The sequence below is a fragment of the Staurois parvus genome, unplaced genomic scaffold (genome assembly GCF_062004578.1).
Source record: "Staurois parvus isolate SC_StPar_1 unplaced genomic scaffold, SC_StPar_1.0 ptg000137l, whole genome shotgun sequence".
NCBI lineage: Eukaryota > Metazoa > Chordata > Amphibia > Anura > Ranidae > Staurois > Staurois parvus.
Genome location: NW_028317933.1, coordinates 12,148,254 through 12,167,242, shown reverse-complemented (window position 1 = coordinate 12,167,242; position 18,989 = coordinate 12,148,254). Strand labels below are relative to the sequence as shown.

General features: G+C 42.6%; 1 protein-coding gene across 2 annotated transcripts in view; it reads right to left on the bottom strand.

The window, feature by feature from the left end:
* Window positions 1–2,022: 2,022 nt before the first annotated feature.
* The window catches only part of SRC (SRC proto-oncogene, non-receptor tyrosine kinase), a 92,755-nt gene continuing 75,788 nt past the window's right edge, over window positions 2,023–18,989 (bottom strand). For both annotated transcript variants that reach the window (XM_089673358.1, XM_089673359.1), the window contains 4 exons: window positions 17,113–17,189; window positions 13,167–13,320; window positions 10,232–10,363; window positions 2,023–9,225 (listed from right to left, as the gene is read on the bottom strand). In XM_089673358.1, coding sequence (XP_089529484.1) covers window positions 9,017–9,225; window positions 10,232–10,363; window positions 13,167–13,320; window positions 17,113–17,189 — 572 coding nt within the window. In that variant the 3' untranslated portion in view covers window positions 2,023–9,016. The remainder of the gene's footprint in view (window positions 9,226–10,231; window positions 10,364–13,166; window positions 13,321–17,112; window positions 17,190–18,989) is intronic.

Sequence of the window (18,989 nt, the reverse complement as noted above, 5' to 3'; positions counted from 1 at the left end):
AGTAAGTGAAAGTCAGTATTTAAAGCTGAACTCCAGTAAACTAGAAGGGCGAATTCACACTATATTCATTGACAGATGTTTTACCGCATTGTAAAACATCTGTCACCACAGGGACAGACAGGAAACAATTGTTTCCTATATGTTCCATTGGTGCTACAGTAAAATGCAGATAAGCTGCAGTTTATTACAGTGCACTGGGCTGAATTGCACTTGCAGTCAATGAAGTGTATGTTTTGTACAATTAGCATAAAGTTTATAAAAAAGAAAAAAAAAAAAAAAAAAGAAGGGGTGGGGGTTGTTGGGGAGCCGCCTGATGCACTGAATCACGCACCACACTGCCCCCCACTGCAGCTGGCAACACAGCGTGGCAAATCTCTCCAGCTGCTCTGTGTTGCATTGAAAATTCCCATAAAAACTAATCAATGTAATTATGTAAAGAAACAAGACACTGCGCTTAAAATTACGTGCCAAATATATATGCAAATAGTACTCAAATCATTGCTGCCACTTCTAATAAATCAATGTGACCCAAAAAAAAAAACATTAAAGTGATTCAGTAGCGCAAAATACCATAAAGTGAATATCAAAATTTGACTTTTGATGTGAAAAAGACCTAAAAAAAAAAAAAAAAGTCCTTAATAAACCCACAAACTCTTCAAATTTTCCTAGAATGTTCACCACATGTGCAAAATAAAATGTCCCTCCTTTCGAGTGTGCACTCACTGGATAAATATGCCCCCCATTCTCATGGTTGGCTAAATCGCTTAAAGAATGTCATCTGTGTATCCTGAAAAGTGATATCTTGGTGTATGGGAGACGGTGATTATGATCTTTAAGCGATTTAGCCAACCATGAGAATGGGGGGCGTATTTATATGGTGAGTGCACACCCGAAAGGGGGGACACTTTATTTTGCACACGTGGTGAACTTTCTTGGAGGTTTTTAAGAGTTTGTGGGTTCATTAACCACTTCCTGACAATGCTCTAAAATTACAGATGGCTGCAGTGTGGCTCTTTCATTCTGGGAGGGTATTTGTGGATGTCCCCCCCCCAGAACAACACCCCCCATGTGGCCCCCTGGGGTCCTTCTGATCGCAGATTGCGGGGAAAGGCCAATCACAGCTCATCACTTGCCGGGTATTTCCATTTCTTTCCTCCTGCGCTGGCACAGCTGCCTATCAGTGACACCTCATCAATGCTCATCAGTGACACCGAGAAATGACCTATTTGCAACATTCCATGACAGAAACTAAGAAAACCTTTTTTCCCAACATTTTCAGTTTTCTTTCATTTATTTAACAAAAAATAAAAACCTTAACCTAGGTGATTAAATACCACCAAAAGAAAACTATCTGTGTGAAACAAATGATACAAATTTCACAGGGGTGCAGTGTTCCGTGACTGAGTCATTGTCATTCAAATTGTGACAGCGCTGAAAGCTGAGAATTGGCCTGGGCAGGAGGAGGGGGAGGAGTGCCCGGTATTGAAGGGGTTAAGGACTTTTTTTTTAGGACTTTTTCACATCAAAAAGTTAAATTTTGATATTCACTTTATGGTATTTTGCACTACTGAATCACTTTAATGTTTTTTTTGGGTCACAATGTAATTATGTGTCCTCTAAAAGCACATTTGATATATTTCTAAATACATTTAGTATTAGCCTCCTGTATAATCCCCAACCAGCAGTAAAAAAGAAGGGCAGCGCCACAAGTCAACCAAGTGTGTGTGTTGATGCGTAATGCTGGAAAGTGTAGAGAACACAGGGATGGCTTCATACATTTGTGGCAAGCTGAGAGTGTGCCAGGAGCTGCTGTAGCTTCAGTGAAAGTCCCCAGCTTGACTATGCTGTCTGGCTGGGGTGTGCAGATCACAAACCTGGCTTAACATTGCACATTTTTAATTCTGTTCAGACAGTTAAGTGAGCGGTTAGTCTGGAGTTCAGCATGGATGTTATTCCCAAAAGAGCACGCACACTATATGTAGAAGAAATTTCACAGAGTAAATAAAAACACAGAGCCACATATCCGCCTCTCATCTTTATTCACCGTACCATTTTCATTAATTTATTGCTACGGAGATATAAGCAGAGGTGCCAGTGTTTGTGTTAACAAGGTAAACCGACCTTATATCCCCTTTCTCAAAGAGCAGTTAAAGGGGAAGACTGTCCAACTTAACACTTCAAACCGATTGGACCATATAAACTGTCTCCATAGCACTACTGAATGACACTTTCTTGTATTGTGCAGCTGAGATAACAAATCAAACATGAAAAAGAGGAGCGTCTAAACAGCTGCACCTTGGAGCCAGTTATCTAGGGAACACTCTACATCAGTGGTTCTCAACCTTCCTAATGCCGTGACCCTTTAATACAGTTCCTCATGTTGTGGTGACCCCCAACCATAAAATTATTTACCCAGTAATTATAATTCATGAAGTGTCATTTTACCTCCAATACTGCTGCTTTCAACACAGTAGCTGCTTTTAACAGAGTAGCTGCTTTCAACACAGTAGCTGCTTTCTACACAGTAGCTGCTCTTTACACATCAGAAATATGTGTTTTCTGATGGTCTTAGGGGACCCCTGTGAAAGGGTCGTTCGACCCCCAAAGGGGTCGCGACCCACAGGTTGAGAACCACTGCTCTACATTGACAACCCCTTAAACAAGTTCATCAACTGCTTTAAAGTGGAATTGAGGCCAGGCTTTGTGGGCATTTGTGTATTTAAAAGATTCTTACACGTAAGCAAATGAGCTTTACAACAAGCCCCTACTGACCTCTGTAGTGGCAGCACTGTGAAGCAACTCATCTCCAATGTTCACAGCAAAAGCACCAATGTCTGTTTTCTCAGGAGCTCAACTAATCCCACCTCTCCCCAGTGATTTGGCAGCATTCCAGCCTTCTAGTCCCTAATGATCCAGGAGAGAAGCAGGAGCTCTTGGGTGAATGACTTGAAGAATTTTCATGCTTTTGCTGCGAAAAACATGAGGCAATTAATTTCAAAAGTCAGCGAGTGCTTGATTTGAAGCTCATTAAGTGTATTGTTAACCCCTTGCTGATGCCATCCTTTACATGGATGGAGAGACAGCTCCAGGTCATGTGACCACAGTGATTGGCCCATACATGATCAGTAGCCTGTCCCACCATCTCCCTATCTCACTGTCAGCACAAGAGCAGAGCCCCAAGAACACATAGAAGGCAGCACCAGCCGCGCTGCGCATATATGCATTATGCCAGTGGGTACAGGTTAAGGATCTGTAAACACTTCCATGTACATAGCCTGGTCACAGGTTCACATTAAAGAGGAGATCTGGTCAAGTTAAAATGTACCTATTGAACTTCCTTAACAAATGACCCTTTAAATGGGTTTTAGGGAAAAAAACCTCCGATACTATAGACAGATCTGTAACACAATCCTACATACAGTGTATTTAGATAAGCAGTCACAATACAAAGTTCTGCCCTTTGCATGGTATAACCACTACAAAAAAAAAAAGTGTATATATATACAAATTCAGTTATACGTTCTATTGGCACCATAATACGAGATCTTAATATTCACTTTGTACCCAACCCAACTGCCACCTACAGCAGCACCAGGGTGGGTTAACCCAGTGCCAAGGCAGGTGCATAAATATACTGTCCAACGTTCTATAATTGGCAACGCAACTTCCACGCCTTCCCATCCCTGAGAAATATTTAGGATTTTACCCCTCCCATTCTGGCAGTGATGCCAGTTGTATTAAACAGGACCAGGCAGTACCCTCCCATACAGTCACTCCGAAATGCATTCGTACCATTATCAAAAACCCTACTGAAAATATTTAACTGAAGTGGACAACTGCCCCTTGTTGGCAAAGTTTATTAACTGTAACGTCAAGTGTTAAAATAAAGATGTACACGTGTTAGGCCTATTATGAGGGGTGTTTTGGCGGCAGTTGGAAAAATGGAATTTTGATGTACCTGTAAATTCCATACCTTCGAGTAAAGTACAGAGCACAGGAGTTGATTCTTAGATCATGGCTTACATGCCAGTACCTTCAGGTGGTCACTGGCAAAAGCTTTGCCCCAGTGTACCTATATAACCCCCACACTCCCCACAAGGCTCTGCTCTTTTAGCAAGCAATAAGGAGAACACACAGAAAAGAAGGAAGGGGACCTGTGTCCTAAATGTACTCCAAGAGATAGAATTTTCAGGAATGTCAACATTCCTATTATCTTAATTGTACAGTACAGGACACATAATTTAGAATATGGGATGTCTCCAAGCAATAATTTGAGGGGTGAGCATCAAAATATCCAAAAAAAGCAGCAAAAGACCAACAGGACAAACAATAAGGATCAACAGAACATAAAAAAGTAGACAGCAGAAGTGCATTGTGGCCTAAGCACATATCAATAGAGGGTCAAATAGCCACCTGTCAAAGGGTTTGCAAAACACAGATGGAGAAACAGGTGGTGGCCATGTAAGTTGTGAGAAAAAAAAACAGATGCTTGATGCTGAAAAAAGGCCAAGGACCCCCAACATCTCTGGGAGAATGGGTATAGGTATGGAAGGAGTGAATAGTTCCATTAGGGCAGAAGCCCTAGTGGAGAAAAGAAAAAGACAAAATAACCACCCAGCTGGGTGGAAGAGAAGAAAGGGATACTATAAAGAGATCAACCCATGAAGAACAGAAGACAGGTCAATTCCCCAGGGAAGACAAGGCAGACAGTCATGAATGACAGCCCTGACCCCAAACATATCATGAACTGACATGCCTTCAAGGCAAAACATGGAGAAGAAGGTCTTTCCCACAGAAGGTGATAGGAAGAGAACCAGGGAAGCCAGAAGGACTGGCCTCCAAGATACTTTGTTAGCGTTAGAAAAAAAAGGGGAGCGAATGCATAACTATGGCCTCCAGAGGTAAGGACAAGAAGAAGGTTCAGTTCTTACAGGGAGGGCTCTGATTAGGTAGGACGCCTGAAGAAGGCCCCAGAGGTTCACACAAGGTTGCAGCAGGTGATGAAGAACAACATCTTGTAAAGGAAAGTGTGCAGGACGTACAAGAACCAAAGTGCTAGGAAGAGAATATACAAAATCGAACCAAAACTTGCAGGGTATCAAGGGCGATAAGTTTGGTGATTCCATACAGAAGGCATTTTAGGATGAGGAATGGAAGCAAATTCTAGGATAGAGCTCATGCTTCAGAACAAGGCAACAGCTATAAACCCGAACTCAAAGTTTCAGGGAACGGGAGTCTCACTAGTTGTCCCACGCGCTCCCACTCACAAGGGGCTGTAATCTGCCATTGCTAAAGTGAGGATCTTGTACTGTGGGGTACTCACAGAGGAGATGCGTACTGGGAGGGCTCAGAGTGCTTGGTATGAAGGAATCGCAATAACCCAGGTGCTTACAAAGTTTCTGTTGCTCTGCCTCCGGCATCAGGTGTGACAGCAAACGATCAGCAGAAAATGGCGGCTGGAAGTGCACAACTTTGGAGTCTTAACCGTTACATCACTAGTTAGAGCAAGCCAGTAGCCAGGTAGAAGAAAAGAAGTTTAAGTATGAACCATAAAACATTACTTATAGGGCCAACTCAGGCAAGACAATGAACGCTAGTGGAAAACCGCTGAAATGGAGATTACCCCATAACCTGTGCCATCAAACCGGTGTGCTGAGCAATGCAGTGTCTCTTGTGTGATAAAAACATATAATGTAGTGTACTACAAATCCCAGTAACAGTCTAACAAGACATGTAAAGCCAGGAACCAGTATGTAAGGGTACAGGAAATCCTGTCTTACCATGTCACTAGTTCTATCCAGGGTCCAGACTTCCCCGTCACAGTGGGCATACCCCTGAAGGTGCCTTTGTACCACAAGAATGGATATGGACCTGTATAGCACCCTGCTGCTAACGCACCCATACCACGGTGAAAGCCAAACACAGGATTCTCTGCCTGAAGTGTTTACCAAGCTGGCCTTTTTTGGCTGAATCAGGTGACAATCCAGGGTTCTATGGGCCACAAACCAGCACCTAGGGTAACCGATCCAGAAAGTGAGCTATGAGGGAATAAGCAGTCAGATCTGCACAGACGTGTCAGTCAAAGAAGGAAAGTAAAACTGGGGGAAAATCCCACAGGAGAAGGGGTTCCTCACCTACGGACACTACCAAAAACTGAAGCCTCACAAATTAGGTGGTGCTATATTGATCCACTGTAGGGAGCAGTCCCAGCAAAGCTTTTGCCAGTTTCCAATCACCTAAAGGTAATGACATATAGCTTCATAAATGTGTAGCTCTGATTTATGCTCTTTTCCAGTTTCTTCTGGAATAGGAGAATAGCACTTGCAGATCTTCACTATCATTCTTTTCTAATAGTTATAGAGTCAGTTTGGACATTTGAATAAGTGTCTGAAAACAAATGTATATGTAGCTTAGAGCAACCGATTAAATCAGTCAATCTGGTAGTGCAGACTAAGGTGCCCAAAGACACCAGACTTTTTTTTTTTGGCAGAACCAAGTGACAATCTGGTGTCTATTGGGCAGCAAACGACAGCCCAAAATTAATGGCAAAAGCTAGGAACTAGTATATTGTCCTATATCTGCCTTCTTTGGGCCCAGCTTCCAGACCTTTAAAGAGAAATTAACACAGGATACACTAGGATTAATGGAACATGCATGCAAGTCCAAATGTCCTCTAAAGCCTACAACAAGTTCAACAGAATTAAAGCCTCAGGCTCTGGTTGGTTTCTGTAGGTAACAGTCCTTTCAGACCCAGCCCAATTCAACCAAAGCTCTCTTTTTTCATCAAAGCTTTTCTTTCATCAGGCTTTATTTTCTTTCTGAGTTTCCAGTGGGGAAATATCCCTTCACTTCCTATTGGGACAGGAAGTGATGGAAAATCTCTCCAGCAAAGACACAGATTATACTTGTTTTCTGCAAAACGAGCAAGCGCTAGAACATCTGTCAGGTTATTACTTCATTCTCCTGTAGTGCCTTCCTGTCCCAAGTGAAGTAAAATTTTCCAAACCAGGTCAGACAGCAATACACATTTGACAGAAGTTTTTACTCTTGCCAAAGCTTTTAAAGAAAAAAAAAAAAGTTTTGGGTGGAGTCAATGCATGATACACAGTGGGTCTGTCTTTTACTATTGAAAGTTCTGTTTTACTTGAAAACAGTCAATTTTGTCATCTGAATCACCCACTGGCTTCTTACTACAGAGTAGGTCAGTCTCAGTTCCCTGATCTGCCCCAACTATAATGGACATGACAAAGGAGAACAATTGTTTGATGGATGTTTTATATCAAACCAGAAGACACCAGGAAGAGCGAGTACAAGATAATTCATCCCAGAAACGTCCAATAACCAATATATCAGGTTCAGATGTAACATGTAGAGTTGCTCTACAGCAGTGGTTCTCAACCTTCCTAATGCCGCGACCCTTTAATACAGTTCCTCATGTTGTGGTGACCCCCAACCATAAAATTATTTACCCAGTAATTATAATTCATGAAGTGTTGTTTTACCTCCAATACTGCTGCTTTCAACACAGTAGCTGCTTTCAACACAGTAGCTGCTCTTTACACATTGGAAATGTGTTTTCCGATGGTCTTAGGGGACCCCTGTGAAAGGGTTGTTCGACCAAAGGGGTTGCGACCCACAGGTTGAGAACCACTGCTCTACAGTAACCCGACCTTTTTTATGTATAGATGATTTAATTTTTTGTTTTCTGTACCTTCTGCTGCAAAGAAAAGGGAGTATCTATGAGACTGAAATAAGCAAATAAGATGTTAAAAGGATAACTGTGTTATTGTACAGAAATCCTTTAAATTTCTCTCCCCCCCCAACACAACCTCAAAGTCTTCTACAGTACATATCTGTCCACGTTCATAGCAGACACTCACTGTGCATCCCTGTGGAAAGTCATATATCCACCCCTCCAAGGTCTACCAGCTGGTTCCATACTTCTTTGCACATGTGCTGAAAATCCCATTCAGTGCTATAGAGAGGCCATCAATGCATGCCAATGATGGACCTCCTCTCCATAGAGATTAAAGGATTTATTCACATACGTGCAGAGAATCAGGACCGGCAATGAGAGTCTCAGTGGGCCGCACAGCGTGGATTTGGCATAAGCAGGAACAGGAGAGTACAAGTCTATTGGGCTGTGATGGGGAGGAGTATGAAAGTACAGTTCTACTTCAAAGAAGATCTTGACGGCTCCTGCACTGGACAGGAGATTAAAAATGCAGCTGAGGCTGATAACTCTCATACCGTAGATCAGGATGCCAAAAGGGAACAGTCAGTGTCAGGCCTTACATAAGGAATTAGTGATGGTACAAAGTATCTAGGTACAGGCTAATCTCTTCGTTATATAAAAAGACAGGTCCTCTACATCATGAGGAAGGCAGGTGGGGGTGGAAGACAAGTGGGACTTTGGCCCTCAAGAAGAGGTCTGTAGAGTTCTGGAAGACCCCAAAAACCACCCACAGCTGAACATACAAAACACGGAATTTGCAATCATCCAAAAAGTCTTTAACTTTTCCAACTGCTAGAGGTCCAATAAAAGACAGACAAAAGGAGTGGTATTTCCTCCTGAGCAAATATACAAAGTAGTATTTCTCAGACAAACATATGAACTGAGATTGGTCTTTGAGGACAACATACGGACAGTCAGTTTCTGATTTGTGGATAAAGAAGAAAAAGAAAAAAAAAAAAAAGGAATGGATTATTTTATAAAAGGTTTCAGCAGGCGACATTTCTCAGGAGCAGCAGAAGTTGATCCAGGACCAGAATGCAATGGATGTCAGGCATTGTCTCTACTATGGAATCGTGGCGGCAAACATCACTGAAGAAGAAAAGTGGTTCTTTTTTTGTATTGTCACCAGGTTGGACCACCATTCCTACTTCAGCCTATGGACTCAATAACAGCAAAAAACCTGCAGAGGATCTGGAGAGTATTGCATCGGTGTCTGACATCTCAGGGGCTGTAAAACAAACAGTTAGCTAGATATCACTGTGTAAGCTCCGAGTGTCTTCCCTAGAGGTTGTCCCCAGGTTGGTATTGGGGCTCGGTGGCAGTGAAATAGTCTTCTAAGAATGCCTGCAAGTATTCAAACGTTGGCCGCTCCTCTGGGTCTTTTCTCCAACATTGCAACATCAGATCATGGAGGGATTCAGGGCAGTCTGGAGGGCAGGGCATTCGATACCCACGCTCCACTTGGTCCAGGACTTCTCGGTTCACCATCCCTGTGGGGTGGAGCAAATTAGATGTAAGGTAAAGCAGATAGACAGACATCCTTCAGTGGCTACAAATCAATATTTTAAACATCATTAAAATATGATAAAATAAGACACTGTCACTTTGCCTTTTCAGCCCAAAGAGACCATTTTCTTCCAATGGCCCACCAATCCAATAAGTAATATTCACCCATTCTTGCTCCCTCGCTACTACACAATTCTAGCCTGAGTAAGCTACAGTGTGGAGTCTTGAATAAGTGGCAGTGTGTCTAAAATAGAATTGCACTTTCACTAAAACATTACACCTGTACTTAAAATAGCAGTCTGAAAAAGTGCCATCACGATGGGTTACCTGGTTCCTGCAGTACTACATGCAGTCTGCTCATTCTGCTGTATATACAACTAGTCATCAAACAGTACCTTCTATGGGAGGCCAGGAGAAACTTTTACACAGCAAAGATGGATGCAAACACCGGGCTGTGCTACTAGAGATGGGATTTAACATCAGTAAAGGTAACCCATTACATTAGATTTTGTTTATATAGAATATAGGAACAAGTACAAATGCATAATATTTTAGTGAAAGTTCAAATATACTTAAATGTATACTAATAAAATAGGCTCCACTAGCCGCTTAGTCTTTTTCTGCCATCAAAACCAATATTACCACAGAGCAAAAATGAATATAAATAATAAATATCAATAAAACAATTAATAAATCATCATTGAAAAAAATGTATAAAAAAATTGCAAACAATATCACCAGTGAAACAAATAAATATATATATATCATTGGTGAAGAAAAAGTGCTGCAATCAAAGAAACGGTGCCAAAGAACTTTTTCCACATACATACACACACATACATGCGTGTATATATATATATATATATATATATATATTTAAATAAAAAGTACTTTGGCACAGTTTCTTTGATTGGAGCACCTTTTCTTCACCATTGATTTGGAGTACTTTTTCTTCCCCATTCCCTAAAACCAATCTCAGGTCATACTAACCAGGATATGGCACTCTTCCTTTAGTGGTCAGTTCTGTTAGAAGAATTCCAAATGACCAGACATCGGATTTAATAGTGAATCGTCCATACAGGGCAGCTTCTGGAGCAGTCCACTTAATAGGAAATTTGGCACCTAAAAGAGAGAAACGAGTACATATATTTACAATGAGATGTTACAGGTCCTATTGGTATGTATACACAGCTGTCTAAAAGTGTGCATTCTCAACACAGGAGGCTTGATATACTAAAACTGGAGATTGCAAAATCTGTGCAAAAATCTTCAGCTATAAATGGCAGTCAATCGACTTCTAACTTCAGCTTGTTCAATTAAGCTTTGCAAAAAAAAAAAAAAAAACCTGATTGGTTTCTATGCAGAGCTGCACCGGGTTTTCCACTCTTCAGTTTTAGTAAATCAACCCCAGTGACTTGTTTTCTGGTGCTTATAGGCACACTGAAATGACCTACTCAGGGCAAAGTAAGGCTTCATTCACATGGGCATTGTTCCTGCAGACAGAAAAAAATGGATCCGTTTAGACATGTATTGACACACTTAGACATGCTTAGTTTTGTGGCAGGTAATCATGTGTACACGAGTCTAAACGTGTTTACATCCCTATTGTGTCTGTATGTGTCTAGCTGGATCTGCTGTACCCGCGGGCAGACGTATTTACACGCGTGAGTACATTAAAATTGCAGGATTTTCATGGGCAGGGAAGCAACTCTGCTTTTTTTTCTTCGAGTGCAAAATTAGCTCCCTTTCCATCCCCTGGCAGCACTCACTTTTTCTCTTCCACTTCTCTGGCTGTCAGGGGAAAATGAAGACCCAGGATAAGCTGCAAGTCAAGTCTAGTCAGAGCTTACACAGGATTGAGGACTCTTCCGTAGGCCTCATGTAATAGAGCTGTGCTAACCAAGCACCAGTGCTGTCACAGGAGAAGGAGTCAGATCCTCCTCCACACCTGGATGTCAAGGCGGGGGGGTGGAGGTTTCTACGTTCCCGGCAGATGAAAGAAATGGTGAGGGAGTGACGGAAAGGTGAGTATATAAGTAATCTTCTCATTAAAGTAAGCCATATCTATTCACTACGTATATAGACTCTACTACTCGGACAGTGATTGTACTTACTGTTCCTCAAAAAGGCAGTCAAGAGGCCAAGTGACTAATGAAATTCAGACAACCACTAGAGGAAGAAATTCAAATCTGTATATGTAAAACCATCATTGACCTAATGTACAGCAAGCGTATAAAAACAGGAAAGTCACAATTGTTCATCTGTCCGGTGATGGAGGTAAAGTGGCCCAGTAGGCTACTGTGGGTTCTACTGCGCAGATGCAGCCAGGAAACAGGACATGTGGAGCAGGATATGAACAATTTCCCACGCCTGTCAGATCGATGGAAAGCACGCATAGTCTGGAGGGATTACGATTAGGTCGCCTACCGGAATAAGTACACCTTCAATGAAAGTGAAAAAATTATTTGAAGAGAATTTGTGAGGACAGAAATATGGGGAATCTACCACTGGCTACTTCTTCATAGCAATACCAGTTCCGGCCCTTTTTTGTCCTGATAGAGACGTCACAAGCTAGTGGTTTGCTGGACTGGAACAAGTCTGGACTGGAATAAATGAAGACTTTCCAGACATCACAGGTTGCTTTTTTCAGCAACCAACTAGGTAGTAAATCCCGGGAGCCGATGACACTCTGGGCCCTGTACCTTTAGCAACCACGTCGACCCTCCTACATGCCTTCCTCTACTGCAGCTTTGTACTGGCTGTGGTCAAAGATTGGAGGGAGCGGTGACATCACCCCTAATGCGGGGTACACACCAAGTTCCTTTTTGTTCAACACAGAAGGGTGGAAAAAAAAAAAAAGCTTACAGATTGCCATACTAACACAAGTGATTATAGTGCAGCGATCTCCCCCGTTGAGCTACTGTGTTCGGACAGGGGGACTGCCATTGGCAGCAGGTGCTGATCAAAAGCAGGTAGGATGCTGGTTTTCAAGCATGCCTGTTTGACAGAAACCGGTCATGGAGATAGGCTTCTGTTGGACATGGAGCTGTAGACGTGGGCCAAAAGTCGTCTGGGTTCCTCCTCAACTGACCGTTTTCCGTCCATGTGCACCCTGCTTAAGACACATGGCATGACTCGGGCCTAGAGATGTGCTGCTTTGCTCTAGCATTACAATGCACCATGGGAGGAAGTCCCCTGCTCCCCCTACCTGAATGCACTGGGTATTTTCCAGCAACAGGTGGTGGGCTTTACATAAACCCTATTATGGGGCAGCACAGTGGCTGGGGCAGCACAGGGGCTAAGTGGTTAGCACTTCTGCCTGGCAGCACTAGGGTTGCCGGTTCAAATCCCAACCACGGCACCACCTGCCTGGAGCTTGCATGTTCTCCCTGTGCCTGCGTGGGTTTCCTCCGGGTACTCCGGTTTCCTCCCACACTCCAAAGACATGCTGGTAGGTTAATTGGCTCCTGTCTAAATTGGCCCTAATATGTGTATGTATGAATGTGAGTTAGGGACCTAAGATTGTACGCCCCTTGAGGGTTAGGGACCAATGTGAATGTACAATATATATGTAAAAGCGCTGCATAAAATGATGGCGCTATATAAGTACCTGAAATAAATAAATAAATGTCACCCTGTTTGGTCAACGTGACAGGGTCTCCTAAATGCAAAGGCTGCAATACCAATGCAAAATATCTGTTCACTAACAATAGCCTAGAGTTTCATTTTAAGAAATTAGGATACATGGTGTTTTTTGTAAATCTAGTTTAGAATGCTGTGTAAACACAAAAACAGCTGGTACAGCCTAATGATATGGAGCAGCCGCATACTAAAGATAAACAAGCCCCGGTATATAATTAAGTGGCATATGTGTATAATTATGAGCAGACCACAGTGGATGGTGATTCAGAGATTGTGGACATACCTTGTCTTGCTGTGTATTCATTATCTTCTATCAGGCGAGCCAGTCCAAAGTCGGCAACTTTACATACCAGGTTCTCTCCTACAAGGATGTTGGCAGCTCGGAGATCACGATGTACGTAGTTCATCCGCTCTACATATGCCATTCCAGAGGCAATCTACCATAAAAGAAAGCCGGATAATGATCTGTATATTGAAGCCATTTATGAAAAATACAAACTATCCTAACTGAAAGCGTCACACCGAGAGGGTAAACCGGCTGTGCAGTTTATCCTTCAATAACTGATAATAATTAAAGTGGTTCTAAAGGATCAAGGTTTTTCATCTTCATGCATTCTATGCATGAAGATAAAAAAACCTGTGTGCAGCGGCCCCCCAATCCTTACCCGAGCCCCCTCCGATCACAACCAGTGAGCCAATGAGAGTGGGGGGGCAGGGCTGAGCCATGCCTCTGTGTCTTACAAAAGCATAGAGCAGCGGCTCGGGGACTAGATTTCTCTAGGGGGCACTGCTCGAAAAGGGAAGAGCCAGGAGTGTCGATGGGGTCCCGAAAAGAAGGGGATCAGGGCTGCTCTGTGCAAAAATCACTGCACAGAGCAGGTAAGTACAGACATGTTTGTTAAAAAAAAAAAAAAAAAAAAGCAAGCTTTAGTGTCTCTCTAAAGCCGCACACCTGACAAACCCCTAAATACATAGCAGAAATAATTGCATGGGAGCTGGTTTATTGGACAAAAATCCAAATTCTTTGGTAGATAAACCATTAAGGCTTCATGCACACAGGACGTTTTCTAGGAGCCTTTCCTCCTGGCAGCAGCGTTTTGGCAAAAAAAAAAAAAAGCCTGACGTTTGTAAAAAGTGTTTGGGTGTTCATTTCACTGGACAGAGTAAATAATTTATTCTGGCCATTAAAATGAATTAAATGCTCAAGCGCTAAATGTGCCTGGCGTTAACACGCGTTTCGAAGCTTCAAATTTTTTTTTTCTGCCAAAACTCTGCTGCGCCTGGATGAACTGCCAGCGTTTTTTTCTCCTACCTCTAACCCTAGGTTCACAGCTGTGCGGGTGGTGCCGCTGCGGATCCGCATGACAATCCGTGCAGCCGCACCACCCGCACAGAGAAATGCGGACCGGCGGGCGTGTGCCATTTGTTCTAATGGCACACTGCCCGCACTGAAAAACGCAACCGTACTGGAAACCGAGGTTCCCGTGTGGGCTGCATTTTCCAAAGAAGTGCAGGGACTTCTTCCCTGCGTGTCACGGGCACGGGAGTCCATTCAAATGAATGGGCTCTCGTACCCGTGCAAAACGCGGCCCGCACGGCAGCATATATGTGAACCGGGGGTAAATCTCTATGTGTGCATGGACATATAAGCCAACGTGCAGGGGAGTTTAGAAGCAGGAAAAAAAAAACCCCCAAAAAACCAGCAGACGCCCCTAGGAGTAGCCGGTAAAACATCCAGTGTGTATGAGCTCTTCAACTTACAGACCCACACAGACCGAGCTGGTGACTGCACTTTCTCTGCTGCAGCTCCATAAAATAAAGTTGGTCACCTCTGGCAACAGCCTGTGACTGGATAGTGAATAAGCAGCAGCATACTGATGAGATCATCACTCTGGTCCTATACAGTTCTCAGCACACCTAAATGGCTCAAATGCATGGGAATTACAAGAGGCTGAATCAAGGCAAATTCAGATACATCACTATCTGCATTTAAACACATTAAATTATGTTTAATGAACACAATTGTATTAACTGGTGTGTTTTTTTTTCTGTGATTCAGCCCTCCTAGGGGAATATTTAAATGTTACATGTCTATGAGTGAAGAGGTTCTCACTAAGCTAGTGACGGTCATCAGACAAATATTCAAAGATACACAGCCTATTTTTTTTTTTTTAACTCATATATGTGCAACAAATAGTGAGCAAATGATTGCTCTATGTGTATGTGGGGTAAAAAGTGATCCAACCAACCCAATAAGCATGTCTTAGGGTTCAAAGGGTGAGTACCTGATTGAGGGTGTGGCCTAGACATGGCAACATCACGCACTCTAGCGGTTTGGAGATTGTATGCTTTCGTAACTATCAGCCTGCTGTTTCACTACGAATGCTCTATATACTATGCAATATATGAGCAAGCCTGTGATATTTTTACCTCGGTTTTGTGGAAAAGCCTTTTTATACTAAAGGGAAATTTTAACATATTACACTATGGAAGTATATACTTTTTCCTTTTGATGTTGATTGTAGCAAATTGAAGTGTGCTGCCTTGCAGACCCTGTATGGAGATTGGTGGATGTTGTACTTCCTCAAAGGATAAGTTCACCTTTTGGACAAAAATAATAAATGCACTTTTTTTGCAGGTAAAAAAAAAAAAATGTGCATTTATTATTTTTGTCCAAGGGAGCCTGGAAAGCATTGCACCAGCGATCAGTAGATTGCTGATGCCATGCAGGTCTCCTGCAGACCTGTCAGAATATCGGCTTGCCGTACGGGATGTGCGATCAAGCAGATATACTGACAGGAAGCTTCAATGAACTACCATGGCACGCCACAGTGCCGTGGTAGTTCATTGAAAACTACAAACCCACAGCCGCTAAGGTTCATTCATTCATGGAAGTCCGCTCTGTTCGCACGGCCGCACTGTTTTCAAATCTGACAGATAGTACGGGGGGAAGTTTCCCCATACTGTCAAAGGGGGGGGGGGTGCGGCAGGCGCAGCTGCAGCTATGGGAATATGTTACATGTTCCACCCTAAAAAAGGTCTTCACCATTTATAATTTTATGGTACAACCTATTTGGTAAGAGCTCTTTATCTTTGGTGATTCACGGTAGTGGAATCTTTTGGATACATAAGATGTGCACTCTCACCAATGGATGAATTATATGTCTTCTGTTTACACAGATTTTATTTTGTGGCATAATCACAATCACATAAAACTTGCGGGACTTTAGCACATGGATTGTGTATGGACTTTATATAATATATGCATTTGTAAGATTTACTATTAATTACTGCTGCTTTTATATTTTATTTTTTTTATTTAAAGTTCAGATGGGGGTTAACTTCGTAAACTCTATTAATGGTGTCCAGGACCATGGTCCAGTACCGAACAAGTTTTGGACATTTCCACAACATAAGTATTAAAGTACCATTTGCATTTTCACATCTTGGACTTGTGGAATGTTTCTCCTATGCCATGTGTATAATTTCTGAGGGGTATGAGAAGAGTGGGGAATGATAAAAAGCAGGGTGAGTTTTTCAGTCGCAGAGAAGGATACCTGTAATACATTAGTAAGGATGGTAGGCCATTCCTCATTGGTAATGTGGCCCACTTCAGTTTGCCAATGGCACCGTACACAGCCTATTTACTGGCACAATCCATGCTTACTGCATTTCTAAGAACCTACTGCAAATCACTCTAATTAGGCCCCTTTCAGGCAGCCATTCCAATCAGGTACGTTTGTCAGTTTTTCAGGTGGACCTAAACGGACGGTCCAATCATCCCTATGGACAGGTGGATGTAAACAGATTTGTGCCTGTTTACATTCACCTACCTCTAGGTCCGACCAGGCCTGAAAAAAAAAAAAAAAAATAAATGGGAGAAGACTCTCCGCCCTCTTCTGTTTAGAGAAGCAGATCTGAGGTAGCCGGGTGTAAACGGACAGTGGAACCTGTTTACTCCTGGCCACCTACAGAACGGGTTATGCCCATGTCTGCTCTGAATATACTGAGCAACCATAGATGTGTCATCTGCTCCCTCTGCTCCGATCAAGAGGGGATCAGCTCACAGATCCCCTGCTGTCCTCAACAGAATCCACCCCGTGTGAAGGAGCCTTAGGCTTCACAATGCATTACATACAGAGAGAGTATGGGGACATTATGTTCAGTCGCCATTTCTTGTGACAACTACTGTTCAGGTGACCATTTTAAATAAAGGCAGAAAAGCATACCTGTGCAGCCATATCTACAAGTTGTGGAAGTCGGAGGTAGCTGCCCATATCACTTTTTAGAAAGTCCAAAAGACTGCCTGTGTGGGGAAACAGAAGAAAACACTGAGATAAAAGGCTAACATAAAAGTATGTGGGTCCCACTGGTGACTTTTGTTTCCTCTCACACCCACCATACATATTGGTAGGTTAAAAAAAAAAAAAAAAATCAGTGAGGTATACATACTTTCTGCAGCCTGACAAAAAACAAAACAAAACAAAAAAAGACAGATATAGTTGACTGGAACTCAAAAGTGAAGATTTCCTGTTACAGAGGACATCTAGACGTGTAAGTTGTGTCTTATGCAGGCCATACATGGGTCGGTAATCCAATGGTGCCATCAATGATTTTGAAAATCGGCCGACCAGTTCATAAAGTTCACCCCATATAACAGGTGAAACTTCTGTTCCTTCCAGGTCACGGCTCATGCGCATATTCTTTTTGGAAAAACGATCGTACGATTTGACCATCATTGAGTTGAAAATCGGTCGTTTTTCATGAATTTTCCAACATGCCCAATCACCGAAAAGGGGAGGAACCACGAAAATCGGCCGGTGCCATTGACCAACTAACAGAGCGAAAATAGGCAGATTATTCTTAGGTCCGATTTTTGGACGCAAAATCGGTCGAATTTCGACCCATGTATGGCCGGCATAAGCAGTACCCTGCAAAACATTATCTTTTGCCTTGAACTCTTCCTGAAAAATAATAGTACATTTCCTTGATGTGAGTGTGCCAAGGCACTTCTGTGCCTACAACTTCATGCCTGTTAATCACCAGGTGCAGAAAGATAATGGACAACCCTTCTCCATTTTACTGAAATAAAAACTAATTTTGTTGGGTTTGGGTCGTAATGTGCAATGTGGTGGCTCTGGTGCTCTCTATTCCAAAAGGGGTTGGATTTTGCACAAACTTGAAGTTAAAGGACCCAATTTACAAATTAATGAAGGAAACAACCCAGCTGCTACGTTTCCTACCAAAGCTATATTTCCTACCGAGGCATCTGCTCTCATTTCAACTTCAAGCAAAATTCAAGCCCTGAGGAAGCCTCAAAAGGTACGTTTGCTGTTTAGCTTTACCAAAAATATGAACTTGAACAATAGGCTTGTTTGGATTCCATGACCACTGGTTTGGCACCCATTACATCTTTTATCTTTGGACTTTTACGCTGAGTCTCAGCCCAGCCTCGCCAGAGCTAGCGAGCATTACACACTGGACAGACTTTCCACAAACATGAGATATACATAAAAGAAGATCCGGTCCTTCGACTACACACTCTCTGCAATAAAAACCTCCACTCTGTCCAAACCCAAGAAAGAAAGTTTTGGCTAGACTTGGGTTTCCAGTTTTAACTGGAGCATTGCTTCAACTCTATAAATATAAGTCCTAGTGGAACGACAGATAGAAATATGAAGGTGAAAGTGATCTGTAAAAACAAAACATAAATCCTCTAGTGTAGGGGTCTCCAAACTGCGGCCGGATGTGGCCCTTTCCTAGTCTTTATCCAGCCCTTGGGGCACTATTCCTCCTAATGATATGAGGTACTATTCCTCGCAGCTGACACCAACAAAAGGGACACTATCTCTTACACCGATACCAATGATGGGGTATTATTCCTCCCATTAATACCAATGATGAGTATTAATGGGAGGAATAGTACTCCATGTTTATTTTCACTGATGCTAGTGCCGAGACATTACCCCCACTGGTCACAATCCGGCCCTCCTAAAGTTTGAAGGACAGTAAACCGGCCCTTTGTTTGAAAAGTTTGGAGACCCCTGCTCTAGTGGGACTAAAAGCTCTGCAATAAGACATAATCTATATGCATATGTGTCCAGCT